The sequence below is a fragment of the Strongylocentrotus purpuratus genome, unplaced genomic scaffold (genome assembly GCF_000002235.5).
Source record: "Strongylocentrotus purpuratus isolate Spur 01 unplaced genomic scaffold, Spur_5.0 spur5_scaffold_8, whole genome shotgun sequence".
NCBI lineage: Eukaryota > Metazoa > Echinodermata > Echinoidea > Camarodonta > Strongylocentrotidae > Strongylocentrotus > Strongylocentrotus purpuratus.
This window is the reverse complement of record NW_022145614.1, coordinates 22290895-22317123: the sequence shown is the minus strand read 5'-3', so window position 1 is coordinate 22317123 and position 26229 is coordinate 22290895. Positions and strand designations below refer to the sequence as shown.

At 42.3% G+C, this 26229-nt stretch overlaps 1 protein-coding gene and 1 long non-coding RNA gene across 2 annotated transcripts; one reads left to right on the top strand and one right to left on the bottom strand.

The window, feature by feature from the left end:
• Positions 1-660: 660 nt before the first annotated feature.
• LOC100893297 (cell wall protein DAN4) lies at positions 661-25515 on the top strand (the record flags this gene model as incomplete). Its single annotated transcript, XM_030976101.1, has 13 exons — positions 661-714; positions 2002-2046; positions 3943-3990; positions 7819-7866; positions 11860-11931; positions 12103-12354; positions 12718-12838; positions 14400-14536; positions 15386-15623; positions 16101-16302; positions 17113-17290; positions 22557-22622; positions 23556-25515. Coding segments are annotated over 13 exons (1503 nt in total), but the record flags the coding sequence as incomplete, so codon positions are not given.
• LOC115920208 lies at positions 8039-8672 on the bottom strand. Its single transcript, XR_004062251.1, has 3 exons — positions 8660-8672; positions 8154-8269; positions 8039-8063 (listed from the first exon to the last, which is right to left on the bottom strand). It is a non-coding gene; the product is annotated as an uncharacterized LOC115920208 (long non-coding RNA).
• Positions 25516-26229: the final 714 nt, after the last annotated feature.

Below are 26229 nucleotides of genomic sequence, written 5' to 3'. Positions count from 1 at the left end.
TCTACAGTGACACCAACCTCCACTGTGTCATCTACAGTGACACCAACCTCCACTTTGTCATCTACAGTAACACCAACGTCTACTGTGTCATCTACAGTGACACCAACCTCCACTTTGTCATCTTCAGTGACACCAAGCACCACTTTGTCATCTACAGTAACACCAACCTCTACTGTGTCATCTACAGTGACACCAACCTCCACTTTGTCATCTTCAGTGACACCAAGCACAACTTTGTCATCTACAGTAACACCAACCTCTACTGTGTCATCTACAGTGACACCAACCTCCACTTTGTCATCTACAGTAACACCAAGCACCACTTTGTCATCTACAGTAACAACAACCTCTACTGTGTCATCTACAGTGACACCAACCTCCACTTTGTCATCTACAGTGACACCAACCTCCACTTTGTCATCTACAGTAACACCAACCTCCACTCTGGCATCTACAGTAACACCAACCTCTACTGTGTCATCTACAGTGACACCAACCTCCACTTTGTCATCTTCAGTGACACCAAGCACCACTTTGTCATCTACAGTAACACCAACCTCTACTGTGTCATCTACAGTGACACGAACCTCCACTTTGTCAAATACAGTGACACCAAGCACCACTTTGTCATCTACAGTGACACCAACCTCCACTCTGTCATCTACAGTAACACCAACGTCTACTGTGTCATCTACAGTGACACCAACCTCCACTGTGTCATCTACAGTGACACCAACCTCCACTTTGTCATCTTCAGTGACACCAACCTCCACTTTGTCATCTACAGTAACACCAACCTCCACTTTGTCATCTACAGTGACACCAACCTCCACTGTGTCATCTACAGTGACACCAACCTCCACTTTGTCTTCTACAGTAACACCAAGCACCACATTGTCATCTACAGTGACACCAACCTCCACTTTGTCATCTACAGTGACACCAACCTCCACTCTGTCATCTACAGTAACACCAACGTCTACTGTGTCATCTACAGTGACACCAACCTCCACTTTGTCATCTACAGTAACACCAACCTCCACTTTGTCATCTACAGTGACACCAACCTCCACTGTGTCATCTACAGTGACACCGACCTCCACTTTGTCTTCTACAGTAACACCAAGCACCACTTTGTCATCTACAGTGACACCAACCTCCACTGTGTCGTCAACAGTAACACCAACCTCCACTTTGTCATCTACAGTGACACCAACCTCCACTCTGTCATCTACAGTAACACCAACGTCTACTGTGTCGTCTACAGTGACACCAACCTCCACTTTGTCATCTTCAGTGACACCAAGCACCACTTTGTCATCTACAGTAACACCAACCTCTACTGTGTCATCTACAGTGACACCAACCTCCACTTTGTCATCTTCAGTGACACCAAGCACCACTTTGTCATCTACAGTAACACCAACCTCTACTGTGTCATCTACAGTGACACCAACCTCCACTTTGTCATCTACAGTGACACCAAGCACCACTTTGTCATCTACAGTAACAACAACCTCTACTGTGTCATCTACAGTGACACCAACCTCCACTTTGTCATCTACAGTGACACCAAGCACCACTTTGTTATCTACAGTAACACCAACCTCTACTGTGTCATCTACAGTGACACCAACCTCCACTTTGTCATCTACAGTGACACCAAGCACCACTTTGTCATCTACAGTAACAACAACCTCTACTGTGTCATCTACAGTGACACCAACCTCCACTTTGTCATCTACAGTGACACCAACCTCCACTCTGTCATCTACAGTGACACCAACCTCCACTTTGTCATCTACAGTGACACCAACCTCCACTGTGTCATCTACAGTGACACCAACCTCCACTTTGTCATCTACAGTAACACCAACGTCTACTGTGTCATCTACAGTGACACCAACCTCCACTTTGTCATCTTCAGTGACACCAAGCACCACTTTGTCATCTACAGTAACACCAACCTCTACTGTGTCATCTACAGTGACACCAACCTCCACTTTGTCATCTTCAGTGACACCAAGCACAACTTTGTCATCTACAGTAACACCAACCTCTACTGTGTCATCTACAGTGACACCAACCTCCACTTTGTCATCTACAGTAACACCAAGCACCACTTTGTCATCTACAGTAACAACAACCTCTACTGTGTCATCTACAGTGACACCAACCTCCACTTTGTCATCTACAGTGACACCAACCTCCACTTTGTCATCTACAGTAACACCAACCTCCACTCTGGCATCTACAGTAACACCAACCTCTACTGTGTCATCTACAGTGACACCAACCTCCACTTTGTCATCTTCAGTGACACCAAGCACCACTTTGTCATCTACAGTAACACCAACCTCTACTGTGTCATCTACAGTGACACCAACCTCCACTTTGTCAAATACAGTGACACCAAGCACCACTTTGTCATCTACAGTGACACCAACCTCCACTCTGTCATCTACAGTAACACCAACGTCTACTGTGTCATCTACAGTGACACCAACCTCCACTGTGTCATCTACAGTGACACCAACCTCCACTTTGTCATCTTCAGTGACACCAACCTCCACTTTGTCATCTACAGTAACACCAACCTCCACTTTGTCATCTACAGTGACACCAACCTCCACTGTGTCATCTACAGTGACACCAACCTCCACTTTGTCTTCTACAGTAACACCAAGCACCACATTGTCATCTACAGTGACACCAACCTCCACTTTGTCATCTACAGTGACACCAACCTCCACTCTGTCATCTACAGTAACACCAACGTCTACTGTGTCATCTACAGTGACACCAACCTCCACTTTGTCATCTACAGTAACACCAACCTCCACTTTGTCATCTACAGTGACACCAACCTCCACTGTGTCGTCAACAGTAACACCAACCTCCACTTTGTCATCTACAGTGACACCAACCTCCATTCTGTCATCTACAGTAACACCAACGTCTACTGTGTCGTCTACAGTGACACCAACCTCCACTTTGTCATCTTCAGTGACACCAAGCACCACTTTGTCATCTACAGTAACACCAACCTCTACTGTGTCGTCTACAGTGACACCAACCTCCACTTTGTCATCTTCAGTGACACCAAGCACCACTTTGTCATCTACAGTAACACCAACCTCTACTGTGTCATCTACAGTGACACCAACCTCCACTTTGTCATCTTCAGTGACACCAAGCACCACTTTGTCATCTACAGTAACACCAACCTCTACTGTGTCATCTACAGTGACACCAACCTCCACTTTGTCATCTACAGTGACACCAAGCACCACTTTGTCATCTACAGTAACAACAACCTCTACTGTGTCATCTACAGTGACACCAACCTCCACTTTGTCATCTACAGTGACACCAACCTCCACTCTGTCATCTACAGTAACACCAACCTCCACTCTGTCATCTACAGTAACACCAACCTCTACTGTGTCATCTACAGTGACACCAACCTCCACTGTGTCATCTACAGTGACACCAACCTCCACTCTGTCATCTACAGTGACACCAACCTCTACTGTGTCATCTACAGTTACACCAACCTCCACTTTGTCATCTACAGTGACACCAAGCACCACTTTGTCATCTACAGTAACACCAACCTCTACTGTGTCATCTACAGTGACACCAACCTCCACTTTGTCATCTTCAGTGACACCAAGCACCACTTTGTCATCTACAGTAACACCAACCTCTACTGTGTCATCTACAGTGACACCAACCTCCACTTTGTCATCTTCAGTGACACCAAGCACCACTTTGTTATCTACAGTAACAACAACCTCTACTGTGTCATCTACAGTGACACCAACCTCCACTTTGTCATCTACAGTAACACCAACGTCTACTGTGTCATCTACAGTGACACCAACCTCCACTTTGTCATCTACAGTGACACCAAGCACCACTGTGTCATCTACAGTGACACCAACCTCCACTTTGTCATCTACAGTGACACCAACGTCTACTGTGTCATCTACAGTGACACCAACCTCCACTTTGTCATCTACAGTGACACCAACCTCGACTGTGTCATCTACAGTGACACCAACCTCCACTTTGTCATCTACAGTGACACCAACCTCCACTGTGTCATCTTCAGTGACACCAAGCACCACTTTGTCATCTACAGTAACACCAACCTCTACTGTGTCATCTACAGTGACACCAACCTCCACTTTGTCATCTTCAGTGACACCAAGCACCACTTTGTTATCTACAGTAACACCAACCTCTACTGTGTCATCTACAGTGACACCAACCTCCACTTTGTCATCTACAGTGACACCAAGCACCACTTTGTCATCTACAGTAACAACAACCTCTACTGTGTCATCTACAGTGACACCAACCTCCACTTTGTCATCTACAGTGACACCAACCTCCACTCTGTCATCTACAGTGACACCAACCTCCACTTTGTCATCTACAGTGACACCAACCTCCACTGTGTCATCTACAGTGACACCAACCTCCACTTTGTCATCTACAGTAACACCAACGTCTACTGTGTCATCTACAGTGACACCAACCTCCACTTTGTCATCTTCAGTGACACCAAGCACCACTTTGTCATCTACAGTAACACCAACCTCTACTGTGTCATCTACAGTGACACCAACCTCCACTTTGTCATCTTCAGTGACACCAAGCACCACTTTGTCATCTACAGTAACACCAACCTCTACTGTGTCATCTACAGTGACACCAACCTCCACTTTGTCATCTACAGTAACACCAAGCACCACTTTGTCATCTACAGTAACAACAACCTCTACTGTGTCATCTACAGTGACACCAACCTCCACTTTGTCATCTACAGTGACACCAACCTCCACTTTGTCATCTACAGTAACACCAACCTCCACTCTGGCATCTACAGTAACACCAACCTCTACTGTGTCATCTACAGTGACACCAACCTCCACTTTGTCATCTTCAGTGACACCAAGCACCACTTTGTCATCTACAGTAACACCAACCTCTACTGTGTCATCTACAGTGACACCAACCTCCACTTTGTCATCTACAGTGACACCAAGCACCACTTTGTCATCTACAGTAACACCAACCTCTACTGTGTCATCTACAGTGACACCAACCTCCACTTTGTCATCTACAGTGACACCAACCTCCACTCTGTCATCTACAGTAACACCAACCTCTACTGTGTCATCTACAGTGACACCAACCTCCACTTTGTCATCTACAGTGACACCAAGCACCACTTTGTCATCTACAGTAACAACAACCTCTACTGTGTCATCTACAGTGACACCAACCTCCACTTTGTCATCTACAGTGACACCAACCTCCACTCTGTCATCTACAGTGACACCAACCTCCACTTTGTCATCTACAGTGACACCAACCTCCACTGTGTCATCTACAGTGACACCAACGTCTACTGTGTCATCTACAGTGACACCAACCTCCACTTTGTCATCTTCAGTGACACCAAGCACCACTTTGTCATCTACAGTAACACCAACCTCTACTGTGTCATCTACAGTGACACCAACCTCCACTTTGTCATCTACAGTGACACCAACCTCCACTCTGTCATCTACAGTGACACCAACCTCTACTGTGTCATCTACAGTGACACCAACCTCCACTTTGTCATCTACAGTGACACCAAGCACCACTTTGTCATCTACAGTAACAACAACCTCTACTGTGCTATCTACAGTGACACCAACCTCCACTTTCTCATCTACAGTGACACCAACCTCCACTCTGTCATCTACAGTAACACCAACCTCCACTCTGTCATCTACAGTAACACCAACCTTTACTGTGTCATCTACAGTGACACCAACCTCCACTTTGTCATCTACAGTGACACCAAGCACCACTTTGTCATCTACAGTAACACCAACCTCTACTGTGTCATCTACAGTGACACCAACCTCCACTTTGTCATCTACAGTGACACCAACCTTCACTCTGTCATCTACAGTAACACCAACCTCCACTCTGTCATCTACAGTAACACCAACCTCCACTGTGTCATCTACAGTGACACCAACCTCCACTTTGTCATCTTCAGTGACACCAACCTCCACTTTGTCATCTACAGTAACACCAACCTCCACTTTGTCATCTACAGTGACACCAACCTCCACTGTGTCATCTACAGTGACACCAACCTCCACTTTGTCTTCTACAGTAACACCAAGCACCACTTTGTCATCTACAGTGACACCAACCTCCACTGTGTCATCAACAGTAACACCAACCTCCACTTTGTCATTTACAGTGACACCAACCTCCACTCTGTCATCTACAGTAACACCAACGTCTACTGTGTCATCTACAGTGACACCAACCTCCACTTTGTCTTCTTCAGTGACACCAAGCACCACTTTGTCATCTACAGTAACACCAACCTCTACTGTGTCATCTACAATGACACCTACCTCCACTTTGTCATCTACAGTGACACCAAGCACCACTTTGTCATCTACAGTAACAACAACCTCTACTGTGTCATCTACAGTGACACCAACCTCCACTTTGTCATCTACAGTGACACCAACCTCCACTCTGTCATCTACAGTAACACCAACCTCCACTGTGTCATCTACAGTGACACCAACCTCCACTTTGTCATCTACAGTAACACCAACCTCCACTTTGTCATCTACAGTGACACCAACCTCCACTGTGTCATCTACAGTGACACCAACCTCCACTGTGTCATCAACAGTAACACCAACCTCCACTTTGTCATTTACAGTGACACCAACCTCCACTCTGTCATCTACAGTAACACCAACGTCTACTGTGTCATCTACAGTGACACCAACCTCCACTTTGTCTTCTTCAGTGACACCAAGCACCACTTTGTCATCTACAGTAACACCAACCTCTACTGTGTCATCTACAATGACACCAACCTCCACTTTGTCATCTACAGTGACACCAAGCACCACTTTGTCATCTACGGTAACAACAACCTCTACTGTGTCATCTACAGTGACACCAACCTCCACTTTGTCATCTACAGTGACACCAACCTCCACTCTGTCATCTACAGTAACACCAACCTCCACTCTGTCATCTACAGTAACACCAACCTCTACTGTGTCATCTACAGTGACACCAACCTCCACTGTGTCATCTACAGTGACACCAACCTCCACTCTGTCATCTACAGTGACACCAACCTCTACTGTGTCATCTACAGTTACACCAACCTCCACTTTGTCATCTACAGTGACACCAAGCACCACTTTGTCATCTACAGTAACACCAACCTCTACTGTGTCATCTACAGTGACACCAACCTCCACTTTGTCATCTACAGTGACACCAACCTCCACTCTGTCATCTACAGTAACACCAACCTCCACTCTGTCATCTACAGTAACACCAACCTCCACTGTGTCATCTACAGTGACACCAACCTCCACTTTGTCATCGTCAGTGACAGTAACACCTACCTCCACTTTGTCATCTACAGTGACACCAACCTCCACTGTGTCATCTACAGTGACACCAACCTCCACTTTGTCATCTACAGTGACACCAACCTCCACTGTGTCATCTACAGTGACACCAACCTCCACTTTGTCATCTACAGTAACACCAACGTCTACTGTGTCATCTACAGTGACACCAACCTCCACTTTGTCATCTTCAGTGACACCAAGCACCACTTATTCATCTACAGTAACACCAACCTCTATTGTGTCATCTACAGTGAACCCAACCTCCACTGTGTCATCTACAGTGACACCAACCTCCACTTTGTCATCTACAGTGACACCAACCTCCACTCTGTCATCTACAGTAACACCAACCTCTACTCTGTCATCTACAGTAACACCAACCTCTACTGTGTCATCTACAGTGACACCAACCTCCACTTTGTCATCGTTAGTGACACCAACCTCCACTTTGTCATCTACAGTGACACCAACCTCCACTTTGTCATCGTCAGTGACACCAACCTCCACTTTGTCATCTACAGTGACACCAACCACCACTGTGTCATCTACAGTGACACCAACCTCCACTTTGTCATCTACAGTGACATCAACCTCCATTGTGTCATCTACAGTGACGCCTAGCACCACTGTGTCTTCAACAGTGACACCAACCTCCACTTTTTTATCGTCAGTGACACCAACCCCCACTGTGTCATCTACAGTGACGCCTAGCACCACTGTGTCTTCAACAGTGACACCAACCTCCACTTTTTTATCGTCAGTGACACCAACCCCCACTGTGTCATCTACAGTGACACCTAGCACCACTCTGTCATCTACAGTGACACCAAGCACCACTTTGTCATCTACAGTAACAACAACCTCTACTGTGTCATCTACAGTGACACCAACCTCTACTTTGTCATCTACAGTGACACCAACCTCCACTGTGTCATCTACAGTGACTCCAACCTCCACTGTGTCTTCTACAGTAACACCAAGCACCACTTTGTCATCTACAGTGACACCAACCTCCACTGTGTCATCAACAGTAACACCATCCTCTACTGTGTCATCTACAGTGACACCAACCTCCACTCTGTCATCTACAGTGACACCAAGCACCACTTTGTCATCTACAGTAACACCAACCTCTACTGTGTCATCTACAGTGACACCAACCTCCACTTTGTCATCTACAGTGACACCAACCTCCACTCTGTCATCTACAGTAACACCAACCTCCACTCTGTCATCTACAGTAACACCATCCTCTACTGTGTCATCTACAGTGACACCAACCTCCACTTTGTCATCTTCAGTGACACCAAGCACCACTTTGTCATCTACAGTAACACCAACCTCCACTTTGTCATCTACAGTGACACCAACCTCCACTTTGTCATCGTCAGTGACACTAACCTCCACTCTGTCATCTACAGTGACACCAACCTCCACTTTGTCATCGTCAGTGACAGTAACACCTACCTCCACTTTGTCATCTACAGTGACACCAACCTCCACTTTGTCATCTACAGTGACACCAACCTCCACTGTGTCATCTACAGTGACTCCAACCTCCACTGTGTCTTCTACAGTAACACCAAGCACCACTTTGTCATCTACAGTGACACCAACCTCCACTGTGTCATCAACAGTAACACCAACCTCTACTGTGTCATCTACAGTGACACCAACCTCCACTTTGTCATCTACAGTGACACCAAGCACCACTTTGTCATCTACAGTAACACCAACCTCTACTGTGTCATCTACAGTGACACCAACCTCCACTTTGTCATCTACAGTGACACCAACCTCCACTCTGTCATCTACAGTAACACCAACCTCCACTCTGTCATCTACAGTAACACCAACCTCTACTGTGTCATCTACAATGACACCAACCTCCACTTTGTCATCTTCAGTGACACCAAGCACCACTTTGTCATCTACAGTAACACCAACCTCCACTTTGTCATCTACAGTGACACCAACCTCCACTGTGTCATCTACAGTGACACCAACCTCCACTGTTTCTTCTACAGTAACACCAACCTCCACTGTGTCATCTACAGTGACACCAACCTCCACTGTGTCTTCTACAGTAACACCAAGCACCACTTTGTCATCTACAGTGACACCAACCTCCACTGTGTCATCAACAGTAACACCAACCTCCACTTTGTCATCTACAGTGACACCAACCTCCACTCTGTCATTTACAGTAACACCAACCTCTACTGTGTCATCTACAGTGACACCAACCTCCACTGTGTCATCTACAGTGACACCAACCTCCACTGTGTCATCTACAGTGACACCAACCTCCACTTTGTCATCTACAGTGACACCAACCTCCACTCTGTCATCTACAGTAACACCAACCTCTACTCTGTCATCTACAGTAACACCAACCTCTACTGTGTCATCTACAGTGACACCAACCTCCACTTTGTCATCGTTAGTGACACCAACCTCCACTTTGTCATCTACAGTGACACCAACCTCCACTTTGTCATCTACAGTGACACCAAGCACCACTTTGTCATCTACAGTAACACCAACCTCTACTGTGTCATCTACAGTGACACCAACCTCCACTTTGTCATCTACAGTGACACCAACCTCCACTCTGTCATCTACAGTAACACCAACCTCCACTCTGTCATCTACAGTAACACCAACCTCTACTGTGTCATCTACAATGACACCAACCTCCACTTTGTCATCTTCAGTGACACCAAGCACCACTGTGTCTTCAACAGTGACACCAACCTCCACTTTTTTATCGTCAGTGACACCAACCCCCACTGTGTCATCTACAGTGACACCAACCTCCACTCTGTCATCTACAGTAACACCAACCTCTACTGTGTCATCTACAGTGACACCAACCTCCACTGTGTCATCTACAGTGACACCAACCTCCACTGTGTCATCTACAGTGACACCAACCTCCACTTTGTCATCTACAGTGACACCAACCTCCACTCTGTCATCTACAGTAACACCAACCTCTACTCTGTCAACTACAGTAACACCAACCTCTACTGTGTCATCTACAGTGACACCAACCTCCACTTTGTCATCGTTAGTGACACCAACCTCCACTTTGTCATCTACAGTGACACCAACCTCTACTGTGTCATCTACAATGACACCAACCTCCACTTTGTCATCTTCAGTGACACCAAGCACCACTTTGTCATCTACAGTAACACCAACCTCCACTTTGTCATCTACAGTGACACCAACCTCCACTTTGTCATCTACAGTGACACCAACCTCCACTGTGTCATCTACAGTGACACCAACCTCCACTTTGTCATCTACAGTGACACCAACCTCCACTGTGTCATCTACAGTGACACCAACCTCCACTTTGTCATCTACAGTAACACCAACGTCTACTGTGTCATCTACAGTGACACCAACCTCCACTTTGTCATCTTCAGTGACACCAACCTCCACTTTGTCATCGTCAGTGACACTAACCTCCCCTCTGTCATCTACAGTGACACCAACCTCCACTTTGTCATCGTCAGTGACAGTAACACCTACCTCCACTTTGTCATCTACAGTGACACCAACCTCCACTTTGTCATCTACAGTGACACCAACCTCCACTGTGTCATCTACAGTGACTCCAACCTCCACTGTGTCTTCTACAGTAACACCAAGCACCACTTTGTCATCTACAGTGACACCAACCTCCACTGTGTCATCAACAGTAACACCAACCTCTACTGTGTCATCTACAGTGACACCAACCTCCACTTTGTCATCTACAGTGACACCAAGCACCACTTTGTCATCTACAGTAACACCAACCTCTACTGTGTCATCTACAGTGACACCAACCTCCACTTTGTCATCTACAGTGACACCAACCTCCACTCTGTCATCTACAGTAACACCAACCTCCACTCTGTCATCTACAGTAACACCAACCTCTACTGTGTCATCTACAATGACACCAACCTCCACTTTGTCATCTTCAGTGACACCAAGCACCACTTTGTCATCTACAGTAACACCAACCTCCACTTTGTCATCTACAGTGACACCAATCTCCACTGTGTCATCTACAGTGACACCAACCTCCACTGTGTCTTCTACAGTAACACCAAGCACCACTTTGTCATCTACAGTGACACCAACCTCCACTGTGTCATCAACAGTAACACCAACCTCCACTTTGTCATCTACAGTGACACCAACCTCCACTCTGTCATCTACAGTAACACCAACCTCTACTGTGTCATCTACAGTGACACCAACCTCCACTGTGTCATCTACAGTGACACCAACCTCCACTGTGTCATCTACAGTGACACCAACCTCCACTTTGTCATCTACAGTGACACCAACCTCCACTCTGTCATCTACAGTAACACCAACCTCTACTCTGTCATCTACAGTAACACCAACTTCTACTGTGTCATCTACAGTGACACCAACCTCCACTTTGTCATCGTTAGTGACACCAACCTCCACTTTGTCATCTACAGTGACACCAACCTCCACTTTGTCATCTACAGTGACACCAAGCACCACTTTGTCATCTACAGTAACACCAACCTCTACTGTGTCATCTACAGTGACACCAACCTCCACTTTGTCATCTACAGTGACACCAACCTCCACTCTGTCATCTACAGTAACACCAACCTCCACTCTGTCATCTACAGTAACACCAACCTCTACTGTGTCATCTACAATGACACCAACCTCCACTTTGTCATCTTCAGTGACACCAAGCACCACTGTGTCTTCAACAGTGACACCAACCTCCACTTTTTTATCGTCAGTGACACCAACCCCCACTGTGTCATCTACAGTGACACCAACCTCCACTCTGTCATCTACAGTAACACCAACCTCTACTGTGTCATCTACAGTGACACCAACCTCCACTCTGTCATCTACAGTAACACCAACCTCTACTGTGTCATCTACAGTGACACCAACCTCCACTGTGTCATCTACATTGACACCAACCTCCACTGTGTCATCTACAGTGACACCAACCTCCACTTTGTCATCTACAGTGACACCAACCTCCACTCTGTCATCTACAGTAACACCAACCTCTACTCTGTCATCTACAGTAACACCAACCTCTACTGTGTCATCTACAGTGACACCAACCTCCACTTTGTCATCGTTAGTGACACCAACCTCCACTTTGTCATCTACAGTGACACCAACCTCTACTGTGTCATCTACAATGACACCAACCTCCACTTTGTCATCTTCAGTGACACCAAGCACCACTTTGTCATCTACAGTAACACCAACCTCCACTTTGTCATCTACAGTGACACCAACCTCCACTGTGTCATCTACAGTAACACCAAGCGCTACTGTCACATTTACAGCTGGTAAGCAAACATATCATTATAGTAAACAAATATACGATGGACTGAGAGGCTCTAGTTGAAATTATGGATCGAGGAGGCAGGAATAGCACTATTTTCCGAGGGGCGTAGTCCCGAAAACATAGTGGTATTTCTGTCGCCGAGGAATCCATAATTTCACCAAATAAGCAAATATTAATCGACTACGATGGTAATGGTACATACTATCATCACCGAGGCGATGATATTATGTTTCAATTGCCCGAGTAAAGGAGGTTAATATTTGTTTTATATCCCACATCGGCAATAAGGTCTATTTAAAGTGAATTTTACGTAATTAAAAGAACAGATTTTGGAGATAGTTAAGCTTCAGCTAGATTTTACAAAGATTTGACATTGACATTGACATTTCGCGTAACGTACTTTGTATGCGTATTCGCTGGCAAGTGGGGCAGCAGCAAAAATAAAAGAAAAGAAAACGGTACAAAAGTCCTATCGCAGGGAGACTTATCTTTCATTCATCATGTGACCTCGTTTAGACCAATCAGATTGCAAGATTCTTAGTAAGCGGGATATAATGCATGATATATTTGTTTTATATTTTTTAAACCAACCAAAAAATAATGGTAATAATAATGTTTACTGTCACTGAAGTAGTGAAGAGTGCAGCGCATCCGCGCGACCGCGACCAATAGCACATTGATCTTATATATACGACGTCATCCATGGTATAGTGATATGGTATAGTGCACTATACCATGGATGACGTCACGTTTACATCATAGCAGTGTTATGTTTGGTCACGTGATGCTAAGTTGATCAATCACTGAACAGGATTTCATTGATCAAAACTACAATACCCTTTTGCACATGATGCGTTGTTTGCTGACGCAAGATTGAGCCACTACCGGTAATTGTCTTTGTGTTCGAAGCCAGAATTAGGATTTTGGTCAGTATAAAAATGATTAGTCTAAGTATTCTTACAAATTACTGACGTACGGCCTTTACAAATTATTTATGTTTATTACCATCCGAATCACTCGATTGAGTCCGTTATTTCTCTGGCTTTGACCCTGTTGATTACAAGTCTTGCTTTCAAAATATGACTCATCATCCATCCATGTACTGACGTCAGCATCTCACCATTCACACAGGACGAAATTGAAATGCACATTGGTGAAATTGAATAAATAAAGTTGTTGAAATGGACAGGAAAGCCTTTATCATTATTGTTATTTTTGCTATCAATTAAATTCTTCATTTTCTTTTTCTTCTCGTTCATTATTATTATCATTTGTATTTATCTTCCTCCTCTTATTATTATTTTCATTATTAGTGTTATTATCGTTATTATTTTCATTATTAGCGTTATTATTGTTATTATTATCATTATTAGCGTTATTATCGTTATTATTATCATTATTAGTGTTATTATCGTTATTATTATCATTATTAGTGTTATTATTGTTATCATTATCATTATTAGTGTTATTATCGTTATTATTATTATCATTATTAGTGTTATTATCGTTATTATTATTATTGTTATAACTATAATCATTATTATTGTTTTTTTCTTTTACAGATGTAGGAGTTTCCGCCACAGTAAGCTTTGATATGACATTCGAAACACAGGACAATGAACTATTAGTGTTCACAGATGACCTCAATGACCCAACTTCCGCTCGCTTCATTGAGCTGCAGACCTTCTTCTGTAGAGCGGTAAGTGTTCTCGAGAATTCCGCACCATTCATTTATTTATCTATTTATTTATTTTCTTTTATTTCGACAGGGTAGCCCCATCAGTAGTTAAAATACTGTTTGTTGATGATATATATGTTCAATTGCAAGCTTTGTGCGGGGAGGTGTCATGGTACAGAGGTTCTTTCACATGACTCTTTATCCAGTAAGCGAGGGTTCGAATTCAAGCCGGGCACTAGTAATAATAATATAATAATAACAATAATAACAATAATATTAGCTGAATTTATATTGCGTCTGAAGGAATGCTCGATAGGTCTACATAGTACTATTATTGCCCTGGATTTAGTCTGGATGAAATCATTCAAGAAATAGATTCCTACAAGGTACTATAATTGCAGAAATGCGAGAAGTTCGTTTTATAACAAACATATTTAAAGAGAAGGTTGAGTTCTGGGAAGAGGTGACAAATAATTTGTGAGCGTTATCATTCTTATTATGCAAGTTTGGAAGAACGTCAGATAAGACATGTTCCCTGAAAAGCATGGCTCTTCAAATGCCTTCATATTCTAAATATGTCATGTAACATCGTAAAAATCCAGGGTAGGATTTTTACGCCACGTGTTCGTGTAGTCCCATATACATCTTTCTGTGTACAGTGTTTGTAACTTTACCAAGACTTGCCCAAATTTCTTATCATTTTGATGATTCCAGAACCTTGCAATACACACAAATTCTTATATGCTAGATGATCAACCTTTTTTGGTCGATTCCACACCGTTTCTTTCACAATGCAATCGCATGACCAGAACTCAACTTCATCTTAATCGGTCTTACTCCCTTCCACCTTTTTTTCTTTCCCAAATGCAGATGGTAGCAATAATCCGCACGCGATTGCCCTCCGATGTGGGGGATTCCTTCGTCTTCGTTTGCGTGGTGAATCGGTTCCGGTCGGGAAGTGTGATTGCAAATGGCGATGTAGAGATGGAGGCTCCAGCTGGAGCCATCACCCCGGCCCAGGTTGAGGACGTGACGTCACTAGATAACATCACCGCTCCAAAGGAAATCTTAGTAGACGGTGTCCTGTTTGGAATAGCCTCCCTGAACTGTAAGTATACCATGGGGGGGGGGGGGTTCACAAAACTTGTCATCAGTACTTGTCATCAGTACTTGTCATCAGTAACAAATGACAGTTTTTGTTGTAAGCTACTGAATTCCTTGCTTCTGATTGGTTATCAGCAGATTTTTTTAATGAGTTTTTGTCATTCGTCATTGAAAAAAAAGACATTTAAGTATAATCACTGCCAAAGTGATCAGGTGCTTCACATATATCTTTCGTTTGTAATTTTGAGAAGAATACTATGACTTGTGTAGCATGTAATGTACCGTCGATGCACAAATGAATGATTACATAACTTTCATGAGCACAAATCCAGTATTCGTCTACATGGTCTCAATGAGTTTTACAATTGTGGTACAAATGACCTGTATATGCCCATGCGTTGTTATCTACGAACTGGCTTGTTGTAACCATTTCATTTCATTTATATTTTTAATTTTTTTTTCTTTTTTTTCTTCAATACAGCAAACGTCAGTATGCTGACTGCAACGGAAGCTCCAACAGCAGTGGCAACAGCGCCCTCTGCCAAATATTCGTCTATATCAACAGGAGCGATTGTGGGTATTGTTCTTGGGTGCCTGGCTTTCATCATGATCGTTCTCATCGTCTTCTGTTTCTGCTTCATAGCCAACATAAGACACCATCAAAAGAATAAGATGCTTATGGCGTAAGTAATCAATTGTTTTGATAAGATATATATTTTGAAATCGCTTTAAAAATCCTCGCTGTGGGTTGGGAATTTGTTCGTTCTTGTGGTTGCTAACTATTGTAAAGATCAGTCAGGAGGGAAGGTTGGTTGATAGCTATTCCACTATGTCATCGTGAAGTTCAAGACCTTCGGGAGCCTGGTGGATGTTGCAACTGGGGACTAAATGGCCGATGGTTTGGGTTTCACAGGTGGCAGATGGCCCAGCTTATATTTTGTGGTGTCAAGGCTAGTTCAGATATGGCACGGTAAACCGGTGGAAGAAAAACAACAACAACAACAACGACGCGGTTTTTTCTTTTAAACTTGCAGATTGATGGCGATTGCGCGCAACAGAAGACTTGCGCTCATTTACTGAGCCCTTCGTCATTATATACAGGATTGTGTAGCGTATTGCACTTTGCATCATCATTTAAGAAAAAACGTTGCGATTTTGACTCGTCATATCTAAACCAGCCTTAAAAACTTTGTGCGGCTAACACCCAATCTGGGTTTTGTTGGGAACAATACAATCAGGAATACTTAAATTTGATAGCAAGCCTCGTCCGGGATATTACATATTATTAAATTAAGTTCGCTTTCATACCTCAGACATTTTTTTTAAACAAAGGGTTTAATCATTCTCTCTCTCTCTCTCTCTTTCTCTCCCTCCCGTACTCTCACTTTCTCTTTCCCTCCCCCACCCTCTCGCACCCTCTTTCGTTCCCTCCCCCAATCCCTCGCACCCCCTCCCCATCGCACCTCTCTCTTTCTCTGCTATTCACCTACCAGTGGTCCCCATCATCCCGACCTTAACTACCACGATGCGAGCCTGAATTTCCTGGACGAGGACGATCTCCATCCTGATGACCTGTCCAGTGGCTCTTCCTTAGAAGATAGAAGATTCGTCGTCGGCCAGGCCTTAAGAAACATGGGACAACCAAGATACCCAATGTCAGAGTATTCTCAGGTAATTACCCAAGTCACACTAGAGGCGTCGTTTCACAAGACTGCCACACGTAAAAGTCCGCCGACATTCCATTGATACACGCTCTTTAATTTGGGATGTCGTTGAACTTGTATAATGACCACTTCGTGAAACGAAGCCCTTAGGCCCGACAACTGACCGGGTGTCGTTTCACAAAGCTGTCACACGTAAAAGTCCGCCGACATTCAATGCATTGACATGCGTGTGAATATTGATACACGCTCTTTAATTTGGGATGTCGTTGAACTTGTATAATGTCCACTTCGTGAAACGATGCCCTTAGGCCCGACAACTGACCGGGTGTCGATTCACAAAACTGTCACACGTAAAAGTCCGCCGACATTCGATGCATTGACATGCGTGTGAATATTGATTCACGCTCTTCAATTTGGGATGTCGTTGAACTTGTACTTATGGCCGTTTCGTGAAAGGATGCCTGTAAGCCCGACAACAGACCGGGCAAACATTCTAGTGGATACGTCACCGGATTGTTGATCACATGGTTCAAAGTTCAGCCGAGTTTAGTTAGACAATAATCGATATAATTGGGTCACCCGGTATGAATAATATTAATAATAATATTCCGTTTTTATATTGCGCTCAATACATCGATCCAACGATGTGCCTAAGCGCTTTACAGATATATTATTACCCCGGTCATCGGATTCAGGCTTACCCGCACACAAAGTATGCACATTTTCCATTTCCTTTGGGAGCATTCCAGTCAGTCGCCATTTTACAAGCGCATACTTGCTCGTCCAACCATATGAAGACTATATGACGACAGTTTTCGGATGCCAGAACGCCTTGTTAGGGTAGCTCGGCTAAATGAAGCCTCATGCCGGGGCAGGGGCGTAGACAACGGGGGGGGGGGGGGATGAGGGGGATGGCATGTACAATCATCCCCCAGGTTTTGGGGAATGATATTTGCTTACTTAATAAGTAATAATGATGATAATAATAGTAATAATAATAATGATAACAATTATAATATTAATAATAATAATAATTATGATGATGAAAATAATAATCCTCATCATTATTGTAATTGTGTTTATTGTTATTAGCCGCATTCACACGGTGAAAGCCAATTCAGACGGTAAAAAAAAAGAAAATCTTACAAGTATTTTGTGGTTATGTTGTGGTTTGGAAACCACAAGATAACCACAAGATTAAACAGGCGCGGATCTACGGGGGGGGGGGGTTTAGGGGGTTTAACCCCCCCCCCCCCCCCTTGGGCGGCCCAAAAAACAAACAACGAAAAAAGGGGAAAAAAAGAAAAAAAGAAAGAAAAAAGAACGCACGCTGGAGAGAAACCCTTTCAAGTGCAAATATTGCAGTGGCGGATCCAGGGGGGGGGCCGAAACGGCCGCGGCCCCCCCTATTGGCGGCGCAAAAAAAAGAGGAAAAAAAAGAAAGGAGAAGAGAAGAAAAAAAGGAGAAGAGAAAAGAAAGAAGAAGAGAAAAGAAAAGAGAAGAGAAAAGAAAGAAGAGAGAGAGAGAGAGAGAGAAAGAAAAAAAAATAAGAAGATACCCCCCCCCCCCCCCCCCACCTCACTCCCACTCCGGGGTCGGAGGGACCGATTTTGTGTTTCCAAAATTTCTGATAAAGGGTTACTTTTCACGCAACAAAGTCCGGCCCGTAATACACACAAATCCGGCCCGCACTGACTTTACACACCGAAGATAAAGGGGTGCTTTCAAACTAAGAGAGGGAACATACATGCGCGTACCCTAGATAACACTGAGTGGGTGGGGGGGGGGGGGGGAGGGGAAGAGAGAAGTCGGGTGAGAAAGGGGGAAAAGACAAGGAAATGGCGCTAAGTGACAGTAACGACGAATAAGGGAAAAACTGTAATCGGGAGATTTGGGGTCATTCCAGAAGGCTTGGGAAACGTTATTGAATAGAGGGGGCCGGGCCGGCCGCATAAAATCTCGAGCCACGGATTCAAAGTTAAACGTTACAAACAGCCCCTGCTTTTTGAAAAAAATTGAAAAGGGCACAATATTTTGGATGTCTTTCAAATAGAAGCTATATACTAAGCAGCCAAATTTTAAATTAACGGTAGGTCCGCTTCACAACTCTTATTTTGCCCTTCATTTGGATTCAGCTCATAACAACTCGCTTGTGCTTATATTTAAACTCATGTTGGTAGTGATAATGGACAGCGGCGGCGATCCAGGGCCCGATAGAGGGACACGTCCCCCCGGAAATATATATATATATAGCTAGAAGGAAAATATACATGTAGCGGAAAGAACGTACATATTGGACTAAAGGATTTTCTAGAATGCATAATTATAGCATTCTACATTGCAAAATCTCGCTTGGTCGCTACGCCCCGGCCCTCGCCCCGATAACACAAAACTAAGATATGACGCTCCCGGTCGCGATTATTTCATGGTTGGTATATAAAAAGATTTTTTTTCCCCCTTTCATTTCTACTGACCTAATTGTATGCTATCACAATCATGATTGTTTCATTTTCCCTTTAAAGCATGCGTAGCTAGGGGCGGTAGGGGCAGTAAGGGGACATAGGACGAAAAAAGGAGCAGACAAAGAAACATTTTTGACAAGTCTATAACGGTACAACAAATCATCTTCTTTCTCTATTAACTTAATGAAACGTTAAGCTTCTGCGCTTTGCGTTGGAGGGGGAAACTGAATTCAGAGAAGGATTAAGAGTCGGGAATAGAACAACGAATTATATTCTTTCTCTAATAATTTCATTAAACTATGAAAGGGGGGAAATGAATTCAAACAAGGATTAAGAATCGAGAATGGGACAACGAATCATCTTCTTTCTCTCATAATTTAATGAAGCGTCAGAAGCTTACGCGCTACGCGCGGGAGGAGGAAAACTGAATTAAGACAAGGATTTAGAGTCGAGAATGGAACAACGAATCATCTTCTTTCTCTAATAATTCAATGAAACGTCAAAGCTTCCGCGCTTCGCGCGGGAGGGGGTATAGAAACTGAATTCAGACAATGATTAAGAATCGAGAACGGTACAACGAATCGTCTTCTTTCTCTAATAATTTAATGAAACGTTAAGCTTCTGCGCTTTGCGCTGGAGGGGGGTAATCTGAATTCAGAGAAGGATTGAGGGTCGAGAATGGAACAACGAATTATCTTCTTTCTCTAATAATTCAATGAAACGTCAAAGCTTCTGCGCTTCGCGCGGGAGGGGGTATAGAAACTGAATTCAGACAATGATTAAGAATCGAGAACGGTACAACGAATCGTCTTCTTTCTCTAATAATTTAATGAAACGTCAAAGCTTCCGCGCTTCGCGCGGGAGAGGAAAGGGGGGGGGGACTCAATTCAGACAAGGATTAAGAGTCGAGAACGGTACTCTTTCTCTAATGATTTAATGAAACGTCAAAGCTTCCGCGCTTCGCGAAGGAGGGGGTATGGAAACTGAATTCAGACAATGATTAAGAATCGAGAACGGTACAACGAATCGTCTTCTTTCTCTAATAATTTAATGTAACGTCAAACTTCTGCGCTTCGCGTGGAGGGGGGGGGAACTGAATTCAGACAATGATTAAGAACCGAGAACGGAACAACGGATCGGCTTCTTTCTCTAATAATTTAATGAAACGTTAAAGCTTCCGCGCTTCGCGCGGGAGAGCGAAAGGGGGGAGGGGACTCAATTCAGACAAGGATTAAGAGTCGAGAACGGTACTCTTCCTCTAATGATTTAATGAAACGTCAAAGCTTCCTCGCTTCGCGCGGGAGAGGGTATGGAAACTGAATTCAGACAATGATTAAGAATCGAGAACGGTACAACGAATCGTCTTCTTTCTCTAATAATTTAATGAAACGTCAAAGCTTCCGCGCTTCGCGGGAGAGGTGGGGGGGGGGGAATTCAATTCAGACAAGGATTAAGAGTCGAGAACGGTACTCTTTCTCTAATGATTTAATGAAACGTCAAAGCTTCCGCGCTTCGCGCGGGAGGGGGTATGGAAACTGAATTCAGACAATTATTAAGAATCGTGAACGGTACAACGAATCGTCTTCTTTCTCTAATAATTTAATGAAACGTTAAGCTTCTGCGCTTTGCGCTGGAGGGGGGAATCTGAATTCAGAGAAGGATTGAGGGTCGAGAATGGAACAACGAATTATCTTCTTTCTCTAATAATTTCATTAAACTATGAAAGGTCAATGCTTCAGCGCTACGCGCGGGAGGGGAAAAACTGAATTCAGACAAGGATGAAGAGTCGAGAACGGTACTCTTTCTCTAATGATTTAATGAAACGTCAAAAATTCCGCGCTTCGCGCGGGAGGGGGGGGGGCGGGGGAGAGCAGGGGGGGAGAGCAGGGGGGAGAGCAGGGGGGAGGAACTAAATTCAGACAAGGGTAGGAGTCGAGAATGGTACAACGAATCCTCTTCTTTCTCTAATAATTTCATGAAACATTAAAGCTTCTGCGCTTCGCGCGTAATGGGGGGGGGGGGGGAGGGAGGGGAACAGCGAGCTGCCCGAATATGAATTTGTTATATCTTTCCTCGTATATTTTGGTGATAAATAACACTTTCACAAAATACATATTATCCTCAAATTGTTGCTCGCTCGCTTCGCTCACTAACCGAATTGTGAAACCAGAAAATTACTTTTTCGGGCAAGAGGCTTCAGCCCCCCCCCCCCCCGATGAAAATGTCAAAAAAATTACCGGTATGGTGCTTCTAATATGACCTCGTCAGTATTGGTATGTTGAGTTGAAAAATTGTCTGCGCAATTTTCAAATTTCCGGCCCCCCCTATTGGAAAATCCTGGATCCGCGCCTGCTCAAGATATTCAACTCATCTGGTAACTTAACCAAACACATGATAACTCTGGATATAACTGTGTATTTAACTGTTACTTGATTTAAAAAGACGTTATCATGCTCTGTTTTTTATGGTCTCCATTGTATTAATAGATGCCAGGAAAACATCACTTACGGGGTTCAAAATAACACCAAAAAAAAATATCGGCTCGCCGCTTCGCGGCTCGTGGACGATGCTCCGCATCGTCATTATTGGTCACCCCCCCTTAGCAAAAAGCTAGATCCGCCCCTGAGTCATCCCCCCCAGGTGTACGAACCTGTCTACGCCATTGTGCCGGGGTAATGATATTACAGTGATTAGAAAGTATCCAGAGCTGTATACAACATATTAATATTAATTATTTCAGAGGATATTCTTCTCCACTTCTTACCATATTTGTTGCTTACGTTTTTATTATTATTTTTGCTTTTTAACAGGAGGGGTCGCAAAACTTCGGCGCAGAGAATTACATGACACCGTATGTAGTGGATGGCATGGATGGGGTGAGTTATGATGTCTGAGTTAACCCATAACCACCTGAAACCATAACAGTAAACATGTAATGAGAAGTGAATAGGTTAATATAGTGCTCTGTGTATTAAAGTGTATAGTCAACTGCTTTGAGCTTTTGACTGGAAATGCATAGGTCGTGGGTTCGATCCCCGACGTAGCACTAAATATGTCCTTTGACAATGCATTGTTTTACATGAGCCACTCGACTCAAAAGAGAAATAGGGACCTGGTAGAATGACGGAAGCGTTTGTGATAATCATTGGAATAACGCCCTGGCGTGTTTATTTATTGATGAATTTATTTGTTTAAAGATATTTATACTGGATGACAATATCAACCGAAGCTGATTTTTTTACATTGGTCCTGTATGTACATGGTATTAACCTACAACATAATAATTAAATAAGCAAAACATCAAATATATTGCAGGGATTTCAAATAATATGACGTATGAAATAACCATGGACTTGAGATATGAATGTAAATTTATAGATTTACCCAGAATCACTAAATGAGATTATCCAACGATTTGTCCAAATGCTAAAAATAAAAACAATAACTAAACACACAGCTTTATCGATATTGCGATTTAACAAGGTCTTGGCAATTAATACACCATTTGACCTTTCTACATGAACTAGTTGGAGAGGTCATATCAGCCTCGGTTTTTTATTTTATAATTAAGCCTATTATTTGCCAAAAGTGAAATCTTGAAATTGTGTTTAAGAAAAATGTTGTATTCTTTACAGTGGTAGGTAACGATTAAAAAAGAACTGAGGATACCGTTTCAGGTCCATAAATCTATTTACCCTGAGAGTGAATTTCAAATAATATTTTAAAAAACATGCCGTAATCGTGTTGCTCTTATTGTTTTTCATTGTAATTCATATTTGTTGTGTTTATTTTCATGATTATTTTTACAGGAAATCGTCGAAAGGAACCCACTTCATGTGTCCCACATGTAATCTTTGACTTTTGATCTATACCGGAGGGTAACGCTGCGAATTCGAAATCTACCATACATCGAGGAAAAAGTGTATTTATTTTTTTATTTTTATATATATGAAAAGCAATGCCAGCTATGTTCATCTGGACTTATTTATTGATTCGCTGCACTACTTTAATGCGAATGAGAACAAGAGATATCTCAGAGTTTATAAGGTTGAATGTAAGTTCTTTAATCTTCATATACGTATAAAGAAGAAATGGGAATAATGTTATTTAACGTAAAACAGTACTAGTATGTTGTATTTATTAGTAAAACTTCATCCATATGGTACATGAATATTATTGTTGTACAAAACATTAGTATAATAATAACGATGAAAAGAAAACGTGTGAAAAAAAGCATGGAAATAATGTGATTAATTAAAGAAGTATATGCATATGCTGCATATGATGTAAACTTTAAGAAGACGGCTAACTGTAATTCATAATAATTCATTTATGTTAACCTTTTACTTACTTTAGTTCTACACAGCTTATAGCAAATCATAATTATATGGGTCAATCTGGACCCCGTTTTATAAAAAGTAGATATTAACTGCAACTATGTACATATGAGATAGGGGAGTGCAAACTAGTGCGATTGATTAGAGGACTTGCGACTGATTTGGATCAATCTCAACTCTTTATAAGAGTGGTTCCTGAGAGTAAATATTGGTATTTTACACATTTTTGGGGAAAATAATTAAGGTATGACAATGAATGAGAATCATATTTTTGTATCAATGACAGCTCATAAAAATGTGACATATTAAATTTTATATCTAAAGGTATTCAACAAAGGTCGCAATTCAATTAGTGCTCCTTTCGTTCTTCAGTTACAAATTACACAAAAGACATCCAATTTCTAAGCATTCAAAGGCTTATGCCTAACTTAGTTGTCAACTATATTAACCATATTAGCAACTACATTAATCACATCCCTTGAAAATTTGATATCTTTTTTGTGTTTTTCATAACTCATGAACAAAAGGAGCACTGATTGAATTTCGTCCTTTGTTGAATAATTTTAGATATTTGTGTGCCGGTGTATATACTGTTGCCCTGTAGAGATTCGTATTCATGTATTTAGGGCATTATGCCATTAAGAAGCTGAAATAAATCAAAGCCTTACCTATAATGATAATTTATGTTTCCAATATTTTTGGAGAACTTTAAATGCAATATGTGATAGTAGTAGTAGTAGACTTTATTTGATAACTTGTTCAGCACATGGTCAATCTGCCACACGGTCTATTTTTATAAATCGTAAACAAAATATTGTCAGATACAAACTGTAACAAAGTAAAAACGTGAAAATACATGCAAAAGAGGACCATTATACCTCTTCACACACCATTGAATACTTGCATAAAGGGGAACAGAAAAATGAAAAACAAAACAAAAGAGATAGCCTACGATTATCAATATTAATTGGATTTTTTTAAATATTTGTTTCTTCTATCTAACATATCGAATTCGCAAAGCAATAACTGAGATGCGTCTTTAAATAACGCAAGATTGGAGTATCTACGTTGTCGTAATGTTGCGTGTGTTTATATTATTATAATAATCATATTGTACAAACACTTCATGTTGAGAATAATCAAGATGGGAATACTTTGAGAAATACTTTATCAAAACAATTTTTTGGACAGCAACTCAAGTTTTACCCATGGAATAGATGTAACATGGTGGTATTTGATTTATAGATTTTTACACGGAAGAAATGAGCCTATTTCAATACATTTCAATACATACTTTTGATATTTGTATACATAGTGTTGAAGAGTACTTTTGTAATTAGATTCATCAAGCTTATTTATTATATATTATATTTGTAACTATGCAAGTAAGGATTAGTTTGGTGAAATAAAAACACGATATAGATATATTTTACTGCGACATGGCCCTGAGTTTTAATTACGTGTCAATGGAGTTTTACACAAAGATGTATGATTAACATTCCCTTTAAAGTGTACCATGATCACCTAAATATAATTCATGTGTGCAGCTACGAGTTTAAAACGAACATAAAATTGTTAATCTGGGCCCCGTTTTACAAAAAGTTGATATCTACAGTGCGTCCCAAAAAAAACTATACACTTTTGAAATGGCTGCTGAATAAAAAAAAATATATAATTCTGGGGGAAAAGTTTCATATGTATGGAAAGCTCATAAACTCAACTTTCATATAACACCAAAAAGTCCGAAAATAATTCATGCTTGAGTGAGCACTGCTCACTTTTGTAAAGTGTATGAAAATTTGGTTGCGCAGGAATTAGCCTTCCAATTTGTGAGAGGTAAATCCTTTGGTGCTTACAAAATGGAGGGTGATATGATACATTCATGATTTGCTGAGTGAATTTCATGGTTTATTAAACCAAAATTTTATGCACGAGTGAACAGGAATTTCATTTTTTTATTGTAGCATTGTAACTTTCTCTGGTAGACTCAGTGGTGTGTTCATGGGAGTCAGGATGGGGTGATGGTACATGTTGTAATTTCCATCTTACACACTCTTATATTTTTTTACATCTGTGGCTTTGAATAAAAACCTTCAACCCACATTTCAGTTATTGTAAGATTAGTTGAACATCTCATTGATTTACC